Below are 17,292 nucleotides of genomic sequence, written 5' to 3' on the forward strand. Positions count from 1 at the left end.
GTTTCCCACAATAATCGACATTTAAAATTGTTAAAGTCTTGGAAATTTTTAAAATCGAAAACCTATAACTTCAGAAGTCATTTTTCCAGTGCAAAGTTTTTGTATGGGTGGCATTGTCGCTGGTTAAGAACGATTTACATACAAATCGCTACCTTTTGCTGGCCCTTTTTTTGTCGGTCGACGTCGACACATACAAAAATAACGCGACTTTGTTTTATTTTTAACACACCGCCAATTATAAACAATTCAAGCTGGTATGTGTGTGTGTGTTCGTGCCGTTGCGGCTGTGTGTGTTAGTGTGTAACTAAGTTTAGTCATTGTTGAAATTAAAATAAAAGGCTGGCTGCAACAAAGGCAAGTTAATTTTGCCGCTTTTCTTAGCGTCTTTCGAGCTTTATGCAAACAACGACTATGCAATTTAAATGCAAATTCAAAAACCATAGAAAAATGGCATTTCTTGCTTTAGTTAAAGCCGAAATTTATGCATAGATGTAGGCTATAAATAGCCAAAATCCGTTTATTGAGATTGATGATGAGTGATGTGGCTGAAATTCAATTTGATTTCCCCTCTGACAAGTTAAGTGGCAGCCAGCTCGCATTTCAATTACGCCAAAACCCCATAATTAAGCCCATAAAAGGGGGGCAGTCATTTTTATTGCGGTTCGAATTACCAGCCAGGATTCAAGGAGCTGCCTCTTGAACCTACCCGGGCCCAAGATTTTCCATAAAATTTAACAATGCAAAAGCGCCGAAATGGCCAATGTCATTTTGGCCTAAAATATCAGTTGGTTTAGGTTTAGGTTTTGGCTTTGGGTTTTGGGCCACAGAGCGGGACAGAGAGAGAGAGAGAGTGAGAGGCCTAGCAGGTTGAAGGTGCGTCCAGGGGTCAAGCTCTCTGCCTCGTCCTTGCCCGGGAATCCCCTCACACGCCCGGCTACGTGAGCCAAAACAAAGAGCAAAAATAAAAGGTAAACACATAAAAATTTGTTGCTGCGGCCGCAAAAAAAAGCGAAAAAAACAGTATTGCGGTTAACGAGCAGTGATAAAAGGTGGAAGGGCGGGGGAGACAGGTGGGCTTTTGCCCAGATACCATGGTTCGGTTTCAAAAGATCTGCGACCACTGTGGCAAAGGCGACTCAAGGGGTCAGGTGGGCGAGGTCACAGCGAAAACAGACAGTAAAAGTCACCCGGCGGAGAAAGAGAGGCAGATAGTCTCGCAGAAAGAGAGGGCAGGATAAGCCCACCCACTCGCCTTTGTTGTCATTTGCAGCATGAGACCTCCGAAAGTATGCTGTATTAAAATTGTAGTGTGCCAATTGTGTGTGTGTGTGTTAGCCTCCTCGCTTTGAATGTGTTGGCCAAGCACGTAGCACTCTGTGTGTGTGTGTGTGTGCTTTGTAATTGGCGTTTTAGGCCTTTGACGTCAAACCCAAATAATAACCGTTCGCACTTTTGTTTGCTCTCTGGCCCTAACACTTTTGTGGGCAATGGGGCGGCTTTTTTGCGGCTTTTTATTCGGCTTTTTCGTTTTCCGTTCTTGTTGCAAAAGCGAAACATACACAAATGTGACCTTTGGCAGTGCAATTAAAGTAATTACAATTACAATTTACAATCGACTCGTCATGCACACTTTAAACTTCCCCTGGCACATCATTAATTAATATATAGGACATACCCCCGAACAGATGATGAACACTTTGCGCATTTAAAGTCGCACATGAGTGTCCTCCTGACCTGCCTTCGGTGCTCATTTAAAATGTATCTAGGCGAATAAAAGCACTTTGCACTAATTACGCCGGAGGACGAGTGGGAGCGACTCACTCGCCCTAATGACTCAAAAATTCTCTTTATGCAGGATCCATCTGTATTGGCCAAATTTCAGACCGACAAAACTTCTAATGGCCTCCATTTTTCTTGGCCCAGCGTCTGCCTGTAACACTTTTTAATTGCCAATTAGGAAGTTTTTCTCATTTTCGATTTTTGCATGTCCCTTTTTCGGGAGGAGTTCCTTGGCCAATCGATCCGTTTTTGACGACATGAAGCCAATTGGATGCGTGAAAGGGAAAGCCAAGGGCGGCATAAAAAAGTAACCAGCACGCGTTAACAAATTCATTTAATTTGGCCAAAAAAGGAAGCGATAGAGGGGGCGAAAGCGAGAGGAAGAGAACAAGAGGCGCCAACAAAAATATGAGTTTTTATTACTCTTGACGAAATGCGAAAGGAAGTGAGCCAAAGAAACCAGCGAAAAGGACGAAACGAATGTGCGCACACACACACACTTACAGGGCTCACACCCACTGGCTCACACAGATACGCACCAATACACACGCTCGAGTACATGGGGCTAAAAATAGAAATGCGCCTCCCGGCGGCACTCCCTAAAAAGTGGCAACACAGTGGCAACAGAGAGACAGCCAACGAAGACAAGACAAGATTACAAATGTGTAAGCAGCAATTCCCAGAAGTTTTCCTCGCCTCCGCCGCTTTTCCCGCTCTCTCTCCCTTTCTCCCTCTCTCCCACTCTCTCTCTCTATATTTCTTTTTCACGGAGAACAGACGTCGCATATTAAACTGTTGATGGTTTGTTGCTTCGTTTATTTGTTGCTATATTTGGCAATTCGCTTTTGCCTTTGCCATTGTTATTCCTTTCTTATGTTCTCTGCAGACGAGCCTCAGCCGTGCCCTTTAACCCACGCCCCCTCTCTTGTCCTTATCCTTGTCCTTGCCCCTCTCCCCTGCTCTTCACTCGATATGTGTGTGATGGAAGCTAATTAAAATATATACACCAACATTTAATGGCACAACCGTTGAAAGGGCATTTGGCACGCTTTCAAGCAGATTAGGCCAATCTTAATTCCATCTGCCAGTTGTAAGTTTTGATTCGGTTTCAAATAACATTTTCCTTTTATCCACCAACAATCGTCAGTCTTTCTTAATTTGACAAATATGAAAATATGGAATATGGAAAACCAATATAATCGCTTTGGCAGAGATTTTTTATCAAAGGGATATATTTGTAAGTATTTTTGTAGAAATACCTACAATGTTTATTATGGCATAACATAACTGTTTATAATTATATTGGAGTTATAGGTTTTGTAATAAAAATTCAAAACAGAACAAGTTTTAACTGACTTACAAGTTCACTATTTAACTACGTAGGTTTTGAACCAGGTAATCTTTTAGTTTAACATGCTTATAAAATTTAAAGCTTTTCTATTTATAAAAATTTAGTCAATCAGAAAAAATGTAATTCTTTAAAAACCATAAAAATTGATGAATGTATTTGGTTGTAAATTGGTCTGTATTTTTTGGTAGCTACAAACATATCAGTTTTTTGGCCTAAAAGTATCAGGCCATTCTGCGTATACTTGATATTGAGTTTCCCTTTCGCCAAAAGGCTGCCATAGTTCACAATGATTAAGCTTAATTTGGGTTGAATCTGTTGCCGTCATCAGCAATATGTGTGCCGCATAACGCATCCCAGAAGTGCTGACTGGCCTGAAAATAGAAAAAGTTACTACATGAATGGGCCATAAACTATGCGAAATTGTGAGAGAAACTGTGCCCGAGGCCTTCAATGGCAACTGTAGAGTGAGCGTAAGTTATGGGAAATTTTAAATGTTCTGGTACAATATGCAAAATGTTGCGGCACTTAAAAGCAGAAAGAGGTTGGGGCGGTAAGGCACATAACATTTGCATATAAACTGGGAACGATGGCCAGTCCTGGGAAATGGTGTGCCCAAGTGTTTATATGGCCTCCAATGCTCCATTAACTAGTTATGAGGAGTGAAATTTTGCGGCATATCCTTGGAAATTTATCACTAAAATTAAGGCGGCAAGTGGCTGATAATTAGATGCTTGGCCTAACCTTTTGATACACGATACTGGGGCCTGCGGTGGAGCAGGAGCATCCGAAACCAACGGATCCTCCGTTGCCATCGAGAGCATTGCAAACCACTTCAGTGGGAAGCGTTTTAGGGACGAATGCGTCCTAAAAGGTTTCCCATGTCGTTAGATGAGCCTCGCAGTGGGCGGGCCTTTGTGGCTGGGTGTATGATTTATCAGCTATGAATATGAAGTGACGGGAAAATGCTTTTCGCCTACATGCAGAAGGCGGAACCGTCAATTAGCTTGCAGGCAGCGTAGTCACATCACATTTCGGTGTATGTGGAAGTGGATGTGGATGAAAAAGTAGAACGCTGAAACACGGGCTTATTAAATTACAATAAATGCGATCCGAAAACAAAATGTACCTTGAGGGAGTCACACACGCACACACACCACCAACGCGCCACCTGGCGGCTGTTTACGTTACCGCTCTCTATACCGTATTTTTTACGCCCTGCAAAGCAAAACAAAGCGGCAAAAAAGGAAAACAAAATGAAGGAAAGCTAACCTGCGGCCATTTGTTGTGCGTATGCATGGTGGGTGAGCTGGTGGAAAAAAACCAAAAAAAATATGTTAAGTTAATTGAAGCGAGGCAAAACGGAGCACTAGATGCTGGCAGCCTCACGAAACCTGCTACCCAAAAATGGGCAAAAAAGCTAAGGGAAAAAACGATCCCGGCAACAGAAGTCCTAAAATAATAGATAGAAATACGAAAGATTTTCGCCTGGCAAATACATTTGAGCAGCAAATTTAATCAAAACCTTATTACGGCCATGGAAAAGGGAAAAATACGAACAAATTATGACAGGAGCTTCTTATTTTATTCAGGAAACACCTCAATTTGTTGCTGCTGTCCGGCTTTCCGTGTTGAAACTTGACAAACGGTGTATTCATTTTTGATGAAGGACAATTCCACACACACACACACAAAAATAGCTTGGGCCCAAAAAGTGAAATTTTCAGCACGACAAATTGCCAGGATGGCATAGAATCAATGGAGGGGTCGCAAAAAGGAAAGGCCCATCAATTTTGCAGTTGTCATTTATAAATTTGCTCAGCCCTTTGTTTTATGCATTGTCCTTTGCTATTTACGGCCGAGATATGCACAAGGAGTGGGAGGAGGAGGAGGACGATCAGGATATCTCCTTTTGTGTGGGTGTAAGGACGCGAGTTTAATGTCCCAGGACTTGCCATTCACATCCACCACCCTTCGATTCCTGCAGCTCCTTGGCCGCCTGCTCCTGTTTATGTGCACCACATAAAACTATCAATTTATTGCTGCAAAATCGTTGCGCGCTGTTTCCTTTGGCTGTCGCTTCCTGCACACTGACGCCCTCACACACACACACACACACTTAGCACAAAGAGGACACAAACACAGACTGCATCTGTGTGCAGCTTGCTCTCTTTTCGTGGGTTTTGTTATTATTGTTGGCAGCCTTTTAGGCGCCACACTGACGAGACAACAGGCGATTGCAGCTCTCTCCTCTACTCCCTTGTCTTTTGCATCTCCATCGCCATCGCCATCTCCTTTTCCAATACATATATAAAGACATCTATATGCGCGTGTGTGTGTGTGGGAGCAAAAGGTTTTCTCACTACGCGAACTTTGTTACAAATTTTTGCGACTTATTTTTCGCCACGAACTCTTCGCGAAGCTCACTGCTTCTGCATTACGTATACGCCACGTATACGTCTGTCGTGCGACGAAAATAGCATCAGTTGGCACTTTTTGGCCAACAAAAAGCCCCTCCCCCTCCCAGCCCCTCTAGCAACCACATCTGTGAGTATATAGCCATTGCCATAGCTTTAGCTCCTTGGCTTGGCAACAGCCAAATCCTTTTTATGCTTTTGATTTTTTGACACCCGACGTGTTGTTGTTCTCCTTGTGGCTTGTTAGCTGTTAGCCATCATTGTTGTTGCTGCTGCTGTTGCCGGGTGTCTTAGTGTCAACATGCGTTGATTCTCTTAAGCTTGGGATGGCTGCTCAGCTGAAACTTTGGGTACAGTTGCCTCGCACGCTGGTGATTTGCATACCAAGATGCACTCGAACGTCATAAGAAGTTTTGCAATTTCCATTTCCATCGCATATTGCAAGTGGATATTGTTGACATGTGATTATATCTTTCTGCTATGTTGTTTTGCAGTCGGATAAAGCGGAGAAAGCTGTGCGGGTATACCTTCTAATGCTTTTTATGGTACTTGACAGAAGTGGAATGTTCTGGGTTATGGAATATGTAATCCTCAATCAAATAATAAGAAAATAAAATAGGTAAAGAGCTTAATGGTTATCTAGTTATCTTAGCTTATAACTAGGGTGTATAGGTATAAGTCGGGGTCAAATCGATATACGCATGGTAAATATGTGGTACATACGCATATGGTTTTTACCATGCAATACTGATAAAATTTTATTACATGTTGTTTACATTTGGAGCATATCAAATTGATCATCGTTTCTTATCAAGTTTTTTTTTTTTGGTGAAAGGAAATGCAAATATTTTTTTTCACCATTTTAGACAACACAAAACAATCTTAAATTAAGGATTCAACAGCAAAACAATGTAGTCCTTTTCTAGATAGAAAGTTGCATTTAACGATTACTTCAAAGTCATTTCTGCACGAATATTTAACGTGACACAGTTACGGATGTTTGATTGATTTTCGTTCAATAATATACAAATCAGTTGGAGTACAAACCAGACCAGCTTAATTTGGCCCGTCCATCAGAAAGTATGCCATTCACCCTGCAGAACTTATTTCGATTTATTGCAACAACGATAAGCACCACCAGAGGCAGAAATAGAAATGGAAGCAGTGGCAGTAGCAGTAGCAGAAGCAGAAGCACCACCAGAAGAACCAGACCCACTTCCACTCCCACCCACCGGTTAGCTGCAATTCGAGCCACCCGCCCGAAGAGAGGAGACGAGCAAAACTAGCAAACAAGCGCAAAAATCAATTTAAAGTTCAATAGCCTCAGTAGCTAGCTAACCGACTGAGTGGGTGAAGTGGGCTCGCAGGGTTTTCTGGTCTTTGGTGTGGGTGCTGCAAAGGGTGGAACTTGGCTGATTTGGCCAAAAAAAAGAAGGAAAAGAGCCAGCTAGCAATGCGACCGAAATTTCCCTTAACTTTACAACGTTGCAACAATTTGCAAGTTATTTGTGTGTGGAATTAAGTTCAAAGTACAAAATGTGGGTTGCAGAAACAGCAGCACAACCATCAGGCAATAAAACTAAGGGGATTCCGCGGCCACGTTGCGTATGCGTAATGTATGCAGAAATCTGCATAAAGCTGCGCACTTTGGCGATGCGATGCCATGGAATGCCTTGCTGTACCGCACACCACTCGAATGTCAAAACGTGCCCAAGTGTCCATTGATGCAATTATGCGGCGGCCAACGAAGTTGATAAATGGCAATCGTGAGAAGCGCCTTCGGCGGTGCGACATTGTCATCGCCGTTCACCGTTCACCATTCACTGTTGCCATTCACCATTAAATGAATCATCGCCATCATCTCCATCATCATAAGCGTAACCAACGTGCCGCAGTAGATGTGGGCGCTCTTCAAAATGCAAATGGCTTCTTGGCACGCCACGCTGTTGGATTCCGAATCATGGAGAGGCAGGCCAGGTAGACCAAACCAGGTGCCTAACGAAGCGAACTTTTGGGGAGGCAGACGGAGGGAGACATCAATTGATTCCCCGCTGACAGCCGAACAACATTCCGGCGGAGTGGAGTGGGATTTTCCCGGAATCCCACCGGGAGGCACAAACAGTCGAGTGTCGGGTTTCTGGCACTGCTGATGCATACATTTATGCATTGTCAGGTGATTTTGCCACTGCCATTGCAATAACACACTCCCGACAAACACCTGAAATGCAACTGACAGTTGCTGAACGGCAGCAGGCGGCAGGCAGCAGGCAGTGAGCAGCACTTGTGCAAGTTTCGGGTAGACAGATCAACTTGACGAATTAATTGCACTTGGCACGACTCAACAGAGCGTGAGCAAAAGAAATAAAATTATTTTGCAGTCAGCTACAGAGCCATAGTTGGTAATTAAACACCCCCTTGATTGCTGGCTAAAGTGAATACACTTTTCGGAATTTCCAATTTGTATTTGTAGAGGAGGACTAATGAATAAAAGGAAACTGCACACAACACACAATTGATACACAAAAAAACAAAAAAAACCGGGATCAAATCGGTACACGCATGGTAAATTTCTGGTATTTTTACTCATATCGTATTTTCCACGCAATACGAGTAATATTGATATTAAATAATATCATTTTACCGAATTCTCTCTTTCGTAGATTTTCTGACTTCGAAAAACATTTGCTGAATCAATATGACTACTTAAATTACGTGATTGGGAGCGAGAAGAACAAATTCGAAATGGAGCCAGAAAGCGCTTAAAGTTACATAAGTGGGAGAGAGAAAGAAACATTCAAAATTCGAGCATATCAAATTGAGATGCCGCATACAGGTCAAAATTGATACCACATCGAATCAAATTGATCATCGTTTCATATTAAGTTTTTTTTTGTTGGGTGTAGAAGCTTTGAAATAAATTGGCATCAAAAAAACAACGAAACGACTTAATTAAAATGTAATAATATTGAAAGGCAGCAAAAATATAAATTCAACAGAAGAATAAAATTTAAAAGCCCTCAACGTTTGATGAAAATATTGTGTGGCTAAGGCCTAGCTTAAAACACCTTCTAATTAAATACGTCAGGGCTTGCCAAGTGATTTTCATTTCCTGGAAGATAACACAAATAAAATACGGAATTATTAAGTGGCAAAGCTGGTCGCGTGGCAAAAACCAGAGGACAAAACCAGAACAGAAGAGAACAATTTTGGATGCAGCCAAAAATAGCAGAGGAAAGTTTTTTTCAAGAAATGGCAATTGGGGAAGGTCGGGGAAAGGGAAGGGTCGCAAAAGTGGGTGTTGGCCAACTTGAGCAGCAGATATCCCAATACACAAACATGCAAGCAGCACACACCAGCACACATGTGGCAGCGAAACTAAACCGGAGGCGCCAACATGTCCTACAAGTGATTTATTTTTATGTATTTGTTGGTGGAAGGCAAAGGCAGGGCGCAGAGAAAAAAGAAATGGCAAACGGGAATGGAGAAAAGGCGAGCACAAAGTGAAATGCCACAAAAAGTAAAGTTTGTATTTCAGTTTGTTTTTTTGTTGTCCGTCGGCGGTGGCGGCGGCGTCGGTGCAGGCGAAGCCAGCCAAGCCTGGATTTCCCTCAGCCATTTTCCGCCCTCCCCGGCTTTCCCCCGCGTGGAATCAGCCGCAGAAAGTAGTAAAGTAGCGAACGTGAAACTATTTATAACAGCAAAAACCTGCTAAGCGGCCACACAAACAAATGCAATTGCGAGTTGCTAGTTGGTAGTTGGTAGTTGCTAGTTGGCAGTTGGCAGTTGGGAGGGTTGGATATCCATAGCATACTTCTATGCGCCGGCTCGCAAGTTGCAACATTTAGACGCAAATCATGGCAGACATTAGCGTGTGCAAAAGTTTTTCACTGAACGATTTATGGGAAAAGTTCGGGGCTTCTTACCTGGGCTAAAAGAAAGCCATTTTGACTGACTGTCACCGGCTAACCCGTTTTTCTGTTTGCCCTCTCCTTGCAGAGTGTCCCACCGCCATGGATGGCATGGAGCGGTTCGCCTGCCCGATACCCGACCGGCAGGGAAGATATCGCTGCATAGACGATCATGTGCTGTGCGATGGCTTCATCGACTGTCCTGACGGCGAGGACGAGGACCGGAGATCCTGCATGTTCTACAAGACGGTAAGTTCGACGGGCTCCCACGGCGCATACTTAATGTCACCATTTTAACGGCCTTCCTTGTTCTCTCCCTTTTTGTTGCTCCTTGCAGACGAAGGCTCACTTGGACGTGTTAGCGGATGCGTTACTGCGCTGGGCGCGAGGGCGTTAAGCTCCAACCACCCCACAAACAACACACACACTCTCTAAGACAGCCACACCCCAAACACACACCCCCACTCAAGATACACCTAGAACTCACGTTAAAGTTTAAACACAGGAATGACAAAAAATTAGTTTTAACTTGCCCCAAGTCAAGCAAAGACCTATTAAGTTTAAACATTACTCAAGAACAACACACGCAGACAAGCCAACCACCCGCCTGTCCTTTGACATGAGATAAGATTCCCCAGAGAACCCCCGAGAAAACCCCAGACCCATGCAAAAAGAAAAACAAAACGCAGCTTGCAATGAGCTGAGTGGATTGCCAAGTAAGAGAACAGAAAGCTATTATTAAAACAAAATGAGGCAGCGATTATGCTTAAAGGTATGATTATTATTACACTATTATTATTAAAAATTAACTAAATGAAAGCCCAAGAACAAAAAGCAGTTATACATACTAAAACTAAATTATAATTCAAGAAAAACAAAAGCATCAAAAGTAAGACAAAATCGAAGCCGTTCTTTTCAGTTCTAATTGTTTCGCAGGAACAGAGAAAATAATGAGGAATAACAAAATTGGGCCTAACTATTTTTAGTATATATTAAATAAATATATTATAAATATATCTTACTATATGAAATATATATTTCGTGTACATTATTTAATTATAAGTGTATTAAAGTTTAAATGTTAAATAAACCAAAAGAAATGAAATCAAAACGAAGCAAGCAGAAAAAAAGCGATAAAAACACGACGAGGCAAGCGAGCAGAAGAAGAATGAAATTATATATACATATACACAGAAAAAAACAGACATTAAATATATATTAATAGTATACATATACCAATAACAAACAAATATACAATTGAAGGAAAATATTGCATTAGGTTTTATTGCTGATAACTGAACAAGCTAATGAGTGCAATATAATATACTTATATACAATGCAATAACGGCAAGATTAGCAACAAAAACAAACATTTACAACCTAGAAGATGAAGCAAAACATTTACATAAAGAAAAAGACTTGACTTCATTGAAACCCAGTTCTGTTCGATAGTTGAGGCTTCACACCTTTAAAACTTTTGGTTCAAAGTTCTCTCATTGTTAGATCTACGTTCGCCATTACAGATAATTTGTTTCGTTCTTATTGTTTCCATGTGTGTAAATAATACTTTCAATTATCACCCTTATTTGCCTGTAAAGATCTCTCCCGACTCCACCAAAGACTTTTATTTCGTTCATGAGTGACAACAATTCTCACGGAAACGGCAGCTATCTGTAGTTAAGTAAATTTATTTACATAATTAAAGTATATTTAAATAACAATGGACTTATAAATATACATAAAATGATAAGCTTATAAGCAAAACAAAAAGCTTGTACAAATGCTAACTAACACTACTCCAGTCTCGACCTTTTATCCTAGCCACAATTGTTTTTATTCCCACTCATTTTATATGTTATCATTCGCGCTCTTCTCTCAATTGGAAACGCTGAAAATTCAACCTTAAGCCCATAATGTTCTGATCAGTGAAAATTATTCGCTATTATTATGCCTGTAAAGGGGGCGAGTTCCCAACACAATCAATCAATTAAGAAATACAATCAAGCAAATTTTTAAGCCGAAATTTACGAATTAAAATTTTTAACGGTTGTGTATGCAAACAAATAACAGTGAAATGATAAACGCAAAAGAATAAATGGCAATTTAACAATAATAATGAGTATCCTCGATAGCGATTTTCGCATATTGCATTTCCCGCGTTTCCTTCTGAATTTCCTATTTAATTTTCGTTTTCCATTTAACCGTTCGCTTTATGCACTTTAATCAATCGATTTTTGGTGTTAATTTTTATCGGCCCAAATTATGCATGTTGTTTAATCGATTTCTGCAAAAACCTAAATATGTTTAATTATGTAAAACGGAATAACATATGAAATTGCGAGCAATAAAATTTCATATCTTATACACAGTACGTATAAAAAATCGCAACAAATTATAAAAATCTAATTGAGAATACGTTAACGAATAAGTTTTTATTTCACATCGATCCCCAACCTCCTGCCCTCCTATATCAACGATCTTCGTTATTAACCGAAAAGTATAAATAGGAGACAGCCTTGGTGTTTTCTTTTAATTGATTGATATTGATTCAGTAAAACATTTACATAAATAACTGCAAAATAACCCACCTTTAAATATAAATGAAAGTAAAGTAATAATAACAATTTCTATACCATACGAAAATACTAAACGCAAGACAACGTGTGTATAACTCTAAGTAAATGATAACTACCATAACGAATACGAATAATGTATGTATATGCAATTAATTGTAATCCTTGAAATTATGCACAAATCGAGAATCCAAACAAGAACAAGAACAAATGCGCACTAAACAACTACAACCGGAGGACAAAAGCCGAAAACAAATCAAAGACGAACAAAAGTTTTAATCACATTTTTTGAACGAACGACAATTGAGGTAAAGGTATAGAAAAACACACACACACAGACATACAAATACATATATTTTTGGCCTATTTTTCTATAATCCTAACAAAACCAAGAACGAAATTTTAAAAGCAAAACGACAACTTCTATAAGGACAAACCAAAATGAAAAAACATAAGTTCGACTGTAAATAACAAAAGCGAAAAGGATTTTCCCAAATCAGTTTAGTTTATAATTAAACGAAGTACTAACGAAGATCGTTTAATAACATTTCAATTATCTTCCCATATATTTTGCTATTATTTCCTTGTTTTTCAGCCTATTTAGAAACATTATTTTTCGTATTAAGCCTTTGCGTCCTGTACGCCCTCACAGCAAACAGTATTGTGTATAAAAACAATTTGTAAATAAATATATTACGTCTAAATTAGTGAAAACGTTTTTATTTCCTATTTTTAAATGTTTTTTAATTGTAGAGTATTTAGTTTAAAGATTATTTTTTGAATACCACGAAAAAGGAGGAAACTTAGCGAGAAAAAGTCCAAAAGAGCAAATACAGAATATAAAGCTGAATAAAAAACAATTGTTGAATGTTAAAAAAATACATACACATATACACAAACAACCATAGGTACATACACACACATACAAATATAAACATAAATATAAGAATATATAGTCGGCCCTTAAACTTGTATTTATTTGTATTTGTATATTTGCAGACGAGAAAGAAAGCATAAGAAACATCAAAGAGAAAGATGGAGAATATAATTAGCCATGAGTAGCAAATGGCATTGACGAAAAGCGAATGCCATTCGCAAAAGTTATCGAAAGAAAACATTTTATTGATTTTGTCTTACCCAACTCTTATTAATTAGTATTTGCTGTAAATAATTTTCGCCTTCCTCTTTTCGATCTTGTATCTCTGTATCTCTGTCTCAATCTTTCTCGCACTAATTTCAATTGTGTAGGAGGTATAGTTTTAGCATAATTCCCCTTTTAATTTAACAACAGTTTTCTTAACTACTTATAATAATTAATTATATATTATACGAATATATAATAATGCAGAAAAAACAAGAAAATACACAAAAAAACAAAGAAAAAATGAAAAACAAATACACAACTTAATATACACTGAAAACGAAACCCAAACATGCATTTCTGATTTCCACTTTGTTACTCTCACAAGATTTCAGAATACTTCACTACTGCAAAACATATTATTTTTCCTCCACAAAAACAACAACGACACCAGACAACACTTACAACAGTACCAACAAGTAAGTTAAACACATATGCAGGCAATCAAATACCATATTATAACTTTCTTATGGATCTAAAACGTAATGCACATATTTACCTTTTTGAGTTCGTAGTTCAGCTCTTTGTTGTGGCAAACTAAGAACATTTTCCCAAACGCTTTTATTTTCCTGGCGAAGAACACCTGAAACCGCAAAGTTTGAGATTATCCCTGGGATCCTTGGATCCTTGTTGAATGCCTTTTGGTAAGTTACAACGGTCGTCCTTAGGTGCTTTAGTACTTTGGCCACATAGAGCTCTTCACTCGGCGGTCGAACAAACTTTTCAACAAGGTCTAGAGAGTAGTTTAACTTTTTAATTATTCCCCAAGTAAAATACACAGAAATAAGTCAGAGCACAAATGTCAACTTTAATGAAAGTAAATGTATAATGTTTGTAAGAAAACAAGGTTAGGGACTCGGCGACATGCATATTTTCGGTATTGAGATTTTGAAATTGATTTGGACAGAGCTGATAAGCGGTCATCGAATGAAGAACGTAGGAAGTATATTTAAATGATTAATATCCACGTAAAAAATATAAATGTTATCTAAATTAAGTGTAGACCCGCAAGAGGGAATTATATAATATATCTGCTTTTGCTGAGCACAAAAGTGTTAGCCATCGCCAAAATTACTATTCAACCACTAAACTATATGTATTCGATGTAGATCCATGTTTAGTATGATCTAAGGTTGCACCTGAAAGAATGTTGAAAAGTTTGTACGAAAAGCCAGCAGCTAAAGACAATTTATTCAAGCATTGGAGGCTGCATGCAAAGCTGAAACAACGAGCATTAATAAGCCAGGGCTAACAGACTTGGACCTAAAGTGGCCTTCAATGGGCATCAGGTGTTGTAGCCATTGATTCGGGCAAGCTTTTTATGACCATGCCACAAAAAGCCGCACTCAATGCAAAAACAACCAGAGCCACTGATGCAATTCAATGCCGCTTTTATTCCACTCACAGGTAAACATTTATCGCTGACCACTGAAAAGCAAAAAATAAAAATTTAAAGAACTGTCTATTAAAAAGATATCCAAGTGAAACGTATAAAAACATTTTGAGTGTGTTGCAAGGTTTTGTATGCATATTGCGGAAAATAAATTGCTTGTAGAGGAGAGTGAAGAGCTTTAAAGTTTTTAGCAAAGTTTAAGAAATTTTCAATTTTTGGGCGGACTAAGAGAATTTATAACTCAAGCTTAACTCAGGATCAGCTTGGTAAAAAAGGCGATTTTTTTAAATTTTATCCAAATTGATCCCTTAACATATTACTTTTGTATTCCTTTACCTAAGTTGCCATCTATTCTGTTTGCAATTGCGTCAGCCAAGCATATATCTTTATTTCAACCCTAATTTAAACCCACTAAATATTCATGCAATTCATTAAAATTACATAACAACTTACACAAGCTACACACTCTCTCGCCAACTCTAATAAATTACGTTCAATTGAAACAATTAGCGAGACAAATTATGACAAACAATTAGCATTAACGACTTTGCACTGTTGCACATTTTATGTGATAAATAATTATACCAAATCAAAACGGAAAAGCATAAATTATACGTATTTAAATGCACCACAATTGCACTTACCTAAAAATTATAATGAGAACAAAAACACCTGAATTCGTATTAGAGCCTGATTAATTAGTGATTCTATTTTATGTGCATCATTGTTGTAGTAATTGCACGAATCAGCACAAAAAGTATACTCCGAACAATGAGGAAGCCAAGCCAATCCGACTTCGATGGAACGTTGGATTGGGGAATCTCGAGGCATGACCCTCGAGTTGGTTGGGCCAGCAGATCAGTCTTCCACGGCACCAAAATCCCGAATTTCAGACATTAGTACACCCTCGTTTAGCTTCGGACGCACAGGGAGCAGTCCCAATCCCATCATCAGGAATGGCCAGTTTTAATGGAATCAAAAGAATATTTTCGAGCTATAAACATAAGTAGTCACAAGTACCTTAATGCAAATTGAAATGTATGCGAGGGCCGCGGGGAGTTGGGACTTCCGATAGCCACGCCCACTCCACCACAAGGACATACATTCCCTTAAACATGCACACAATCAAGGCTTAAAAGCAATCCGTCCTCAAATGACACTTTTGAGCGGAATCTCCACAAAACACTCAAGCAGGCCGAGGAGTACGACTCTAAAGTTTTTATTAGGTCTAAACTATTTGCACCCCCGCTCCGACCACGCCCCATTTCCACACACACCCCCATACACCATACCCACCCCACACATACAACCAAATGCACTTAAATTGTAAATGTTGTGATTATATAGCACCGCCTCAAAGTATGCACCAAATTTTTGACAAATGTATTTTTGCACTATTTTTAAATGCACAATGAAACGCCCAGTTTAAACTGAAATTAAACGTATTTTAACTAAATTAGTTCTTAAATGTTAAACAAAATATATACCTAACAGCCTGGAGAGGGATTTTCCTTTAACGTTCTTATGTTAACTTAAACCAAAAGTCAAGAAAAGTCTGCGAAACATTTTATTCAATCGATATGCAATGTAAATACAGAACAAAGAGGATGGCTAAAAGAAGTCTAAGTAATTTAGAAATTGTCACTATGTAAATAGACCAAACCGAACGCAACCAGAGGAAAATAGGACGAACATACAGAAGAGAGGAGAACCGAACAGAACAGAACATAACAAAGAAGTAAGATGAGGCGACAAAGAAAGATGTTTTTAACTTTAATTAGAAAGTGTTTTATGTATTATGTACGTACGAGTATGATTATGGTAGCCCACGCAGGAAGTCCTACTAATAATTTCTAAGCCATTTAACTTGTAAATTATTATGGTTATAAATGTATAATGTAAATGGAAACGGGAGGATGCGGGCGGTGCCCCACGTAGCGAGACAACTGCGACTCCGGCAAGAACTACCAGATATATAGATGTGTACATGTGTATGGTTATAAATTCAACCTACTTCAGTTTGCCTACGAGCCTAGATACATATAGGTACATCGCAGATATATATTTCCAACTGGTGAACCAAAAACTGGATTCGAGTTCAAGCGGCAAAATCCCTAAAACAAATAGAAACTAAAAGATAAAACGATACCATTATTAATATTGAAATTTAATTATATGCGTTTGCGGCATAAGGAAAAAATGTATTACCAACAAAAGTCTCTATATATATACACAAACAAACTAATTTATGAGATTATATATATACATATGACAGCAACAGAAGTATATGTAAAATTAAATAAAAACGAAGCCTCAGTCAGTATAAAAAGTTCAATGTATTATTTCACTCATTCGGAATGACCGGCCCAATTGTGGCAATGGGAAAAACAATTTTATATCCAGCATCAGGTAAATTTTCCTTGTGCATTTTCAGATCGTTTCTTACATACCGTGCCTTTCATTATTTATAGAATGGGGAGTGGGAATACTCAGGGTAAGTTTTCATGGTCAGATGTGTGTCTGCCGCAAATTTATGTTCTATTTTTAATGGGCTTACATTTAAAAATATTTATGGTCAAGGAAAAAAGTTAATTTAATTCCGAAGTTTATATTACAAAATTGATTCAAAGGTATCAAGATTAACAATTAATTTATTTTGTTCTATTTGTTTTCCGAATATTCCTATGGAAGTTATAGAACTTAATAACAGACCTTCCCACTAATTTATTTTAA

General features: G+C 38.8%; 1 protein-coding gene and 1 long non-coding RNA gene across 2 annotated transcripts in view; both read left to right on the plus strand.

Moving 5' to 3' along the window:
- jeb (jelly belly) overlaps window positions 1-10,076 on the plus strand; it is a 28,679-nt gene extending 18,603 nt beyond the window's left edge. Inside the window, exons 2-3 of the mRNA XM_017141951.3 lie at window positions 9,541-9,701; window positions 9,790-10,076. Of these exons, the coding sequence (XP_016997440.2) occupies window positions 9,541-9,701; window positions 9,790-9,849 (221 nt within the window). The 3' untranslated portion in view covers window positions 9,850-10,076. The remainder of the gene's footprint in view (window positions 1-9,540; window positions 9,702-9,789) is intronic.
- A 4,802-nt stretch (window positions 10,077-14,878) lies between these two features.
- Window positions 14,879-16,888, plus strand: LOC138912414 (uncharacterized). The gene is made up of 2 exons (XR_011417957.1): window positions 14,879-16,297; window positions 16,341-16,888. It is a non-coding gene; the product is annotated as an uncharacterized lncRNA (long non-coding RNA).
- The last annotated feature ends 404 nt before the right edge of the window (window positions 16,889-17,292 follow it).

This window comes from Drosophila takahashii, chromosome 2R (assembly GCF_030179915.1).
Source record: "Drosophila takahashii strain IR98-3 E-12201 chromosome 2R, DtakHiC1v2, whole genome shotgun sequence".
Taxonomy (NCBI): Eukaryota; Metazoa; Arthropoda; class Insecta; order Diptera; family Drosophilidae; genus Drosophila; species Drosophila takahashii.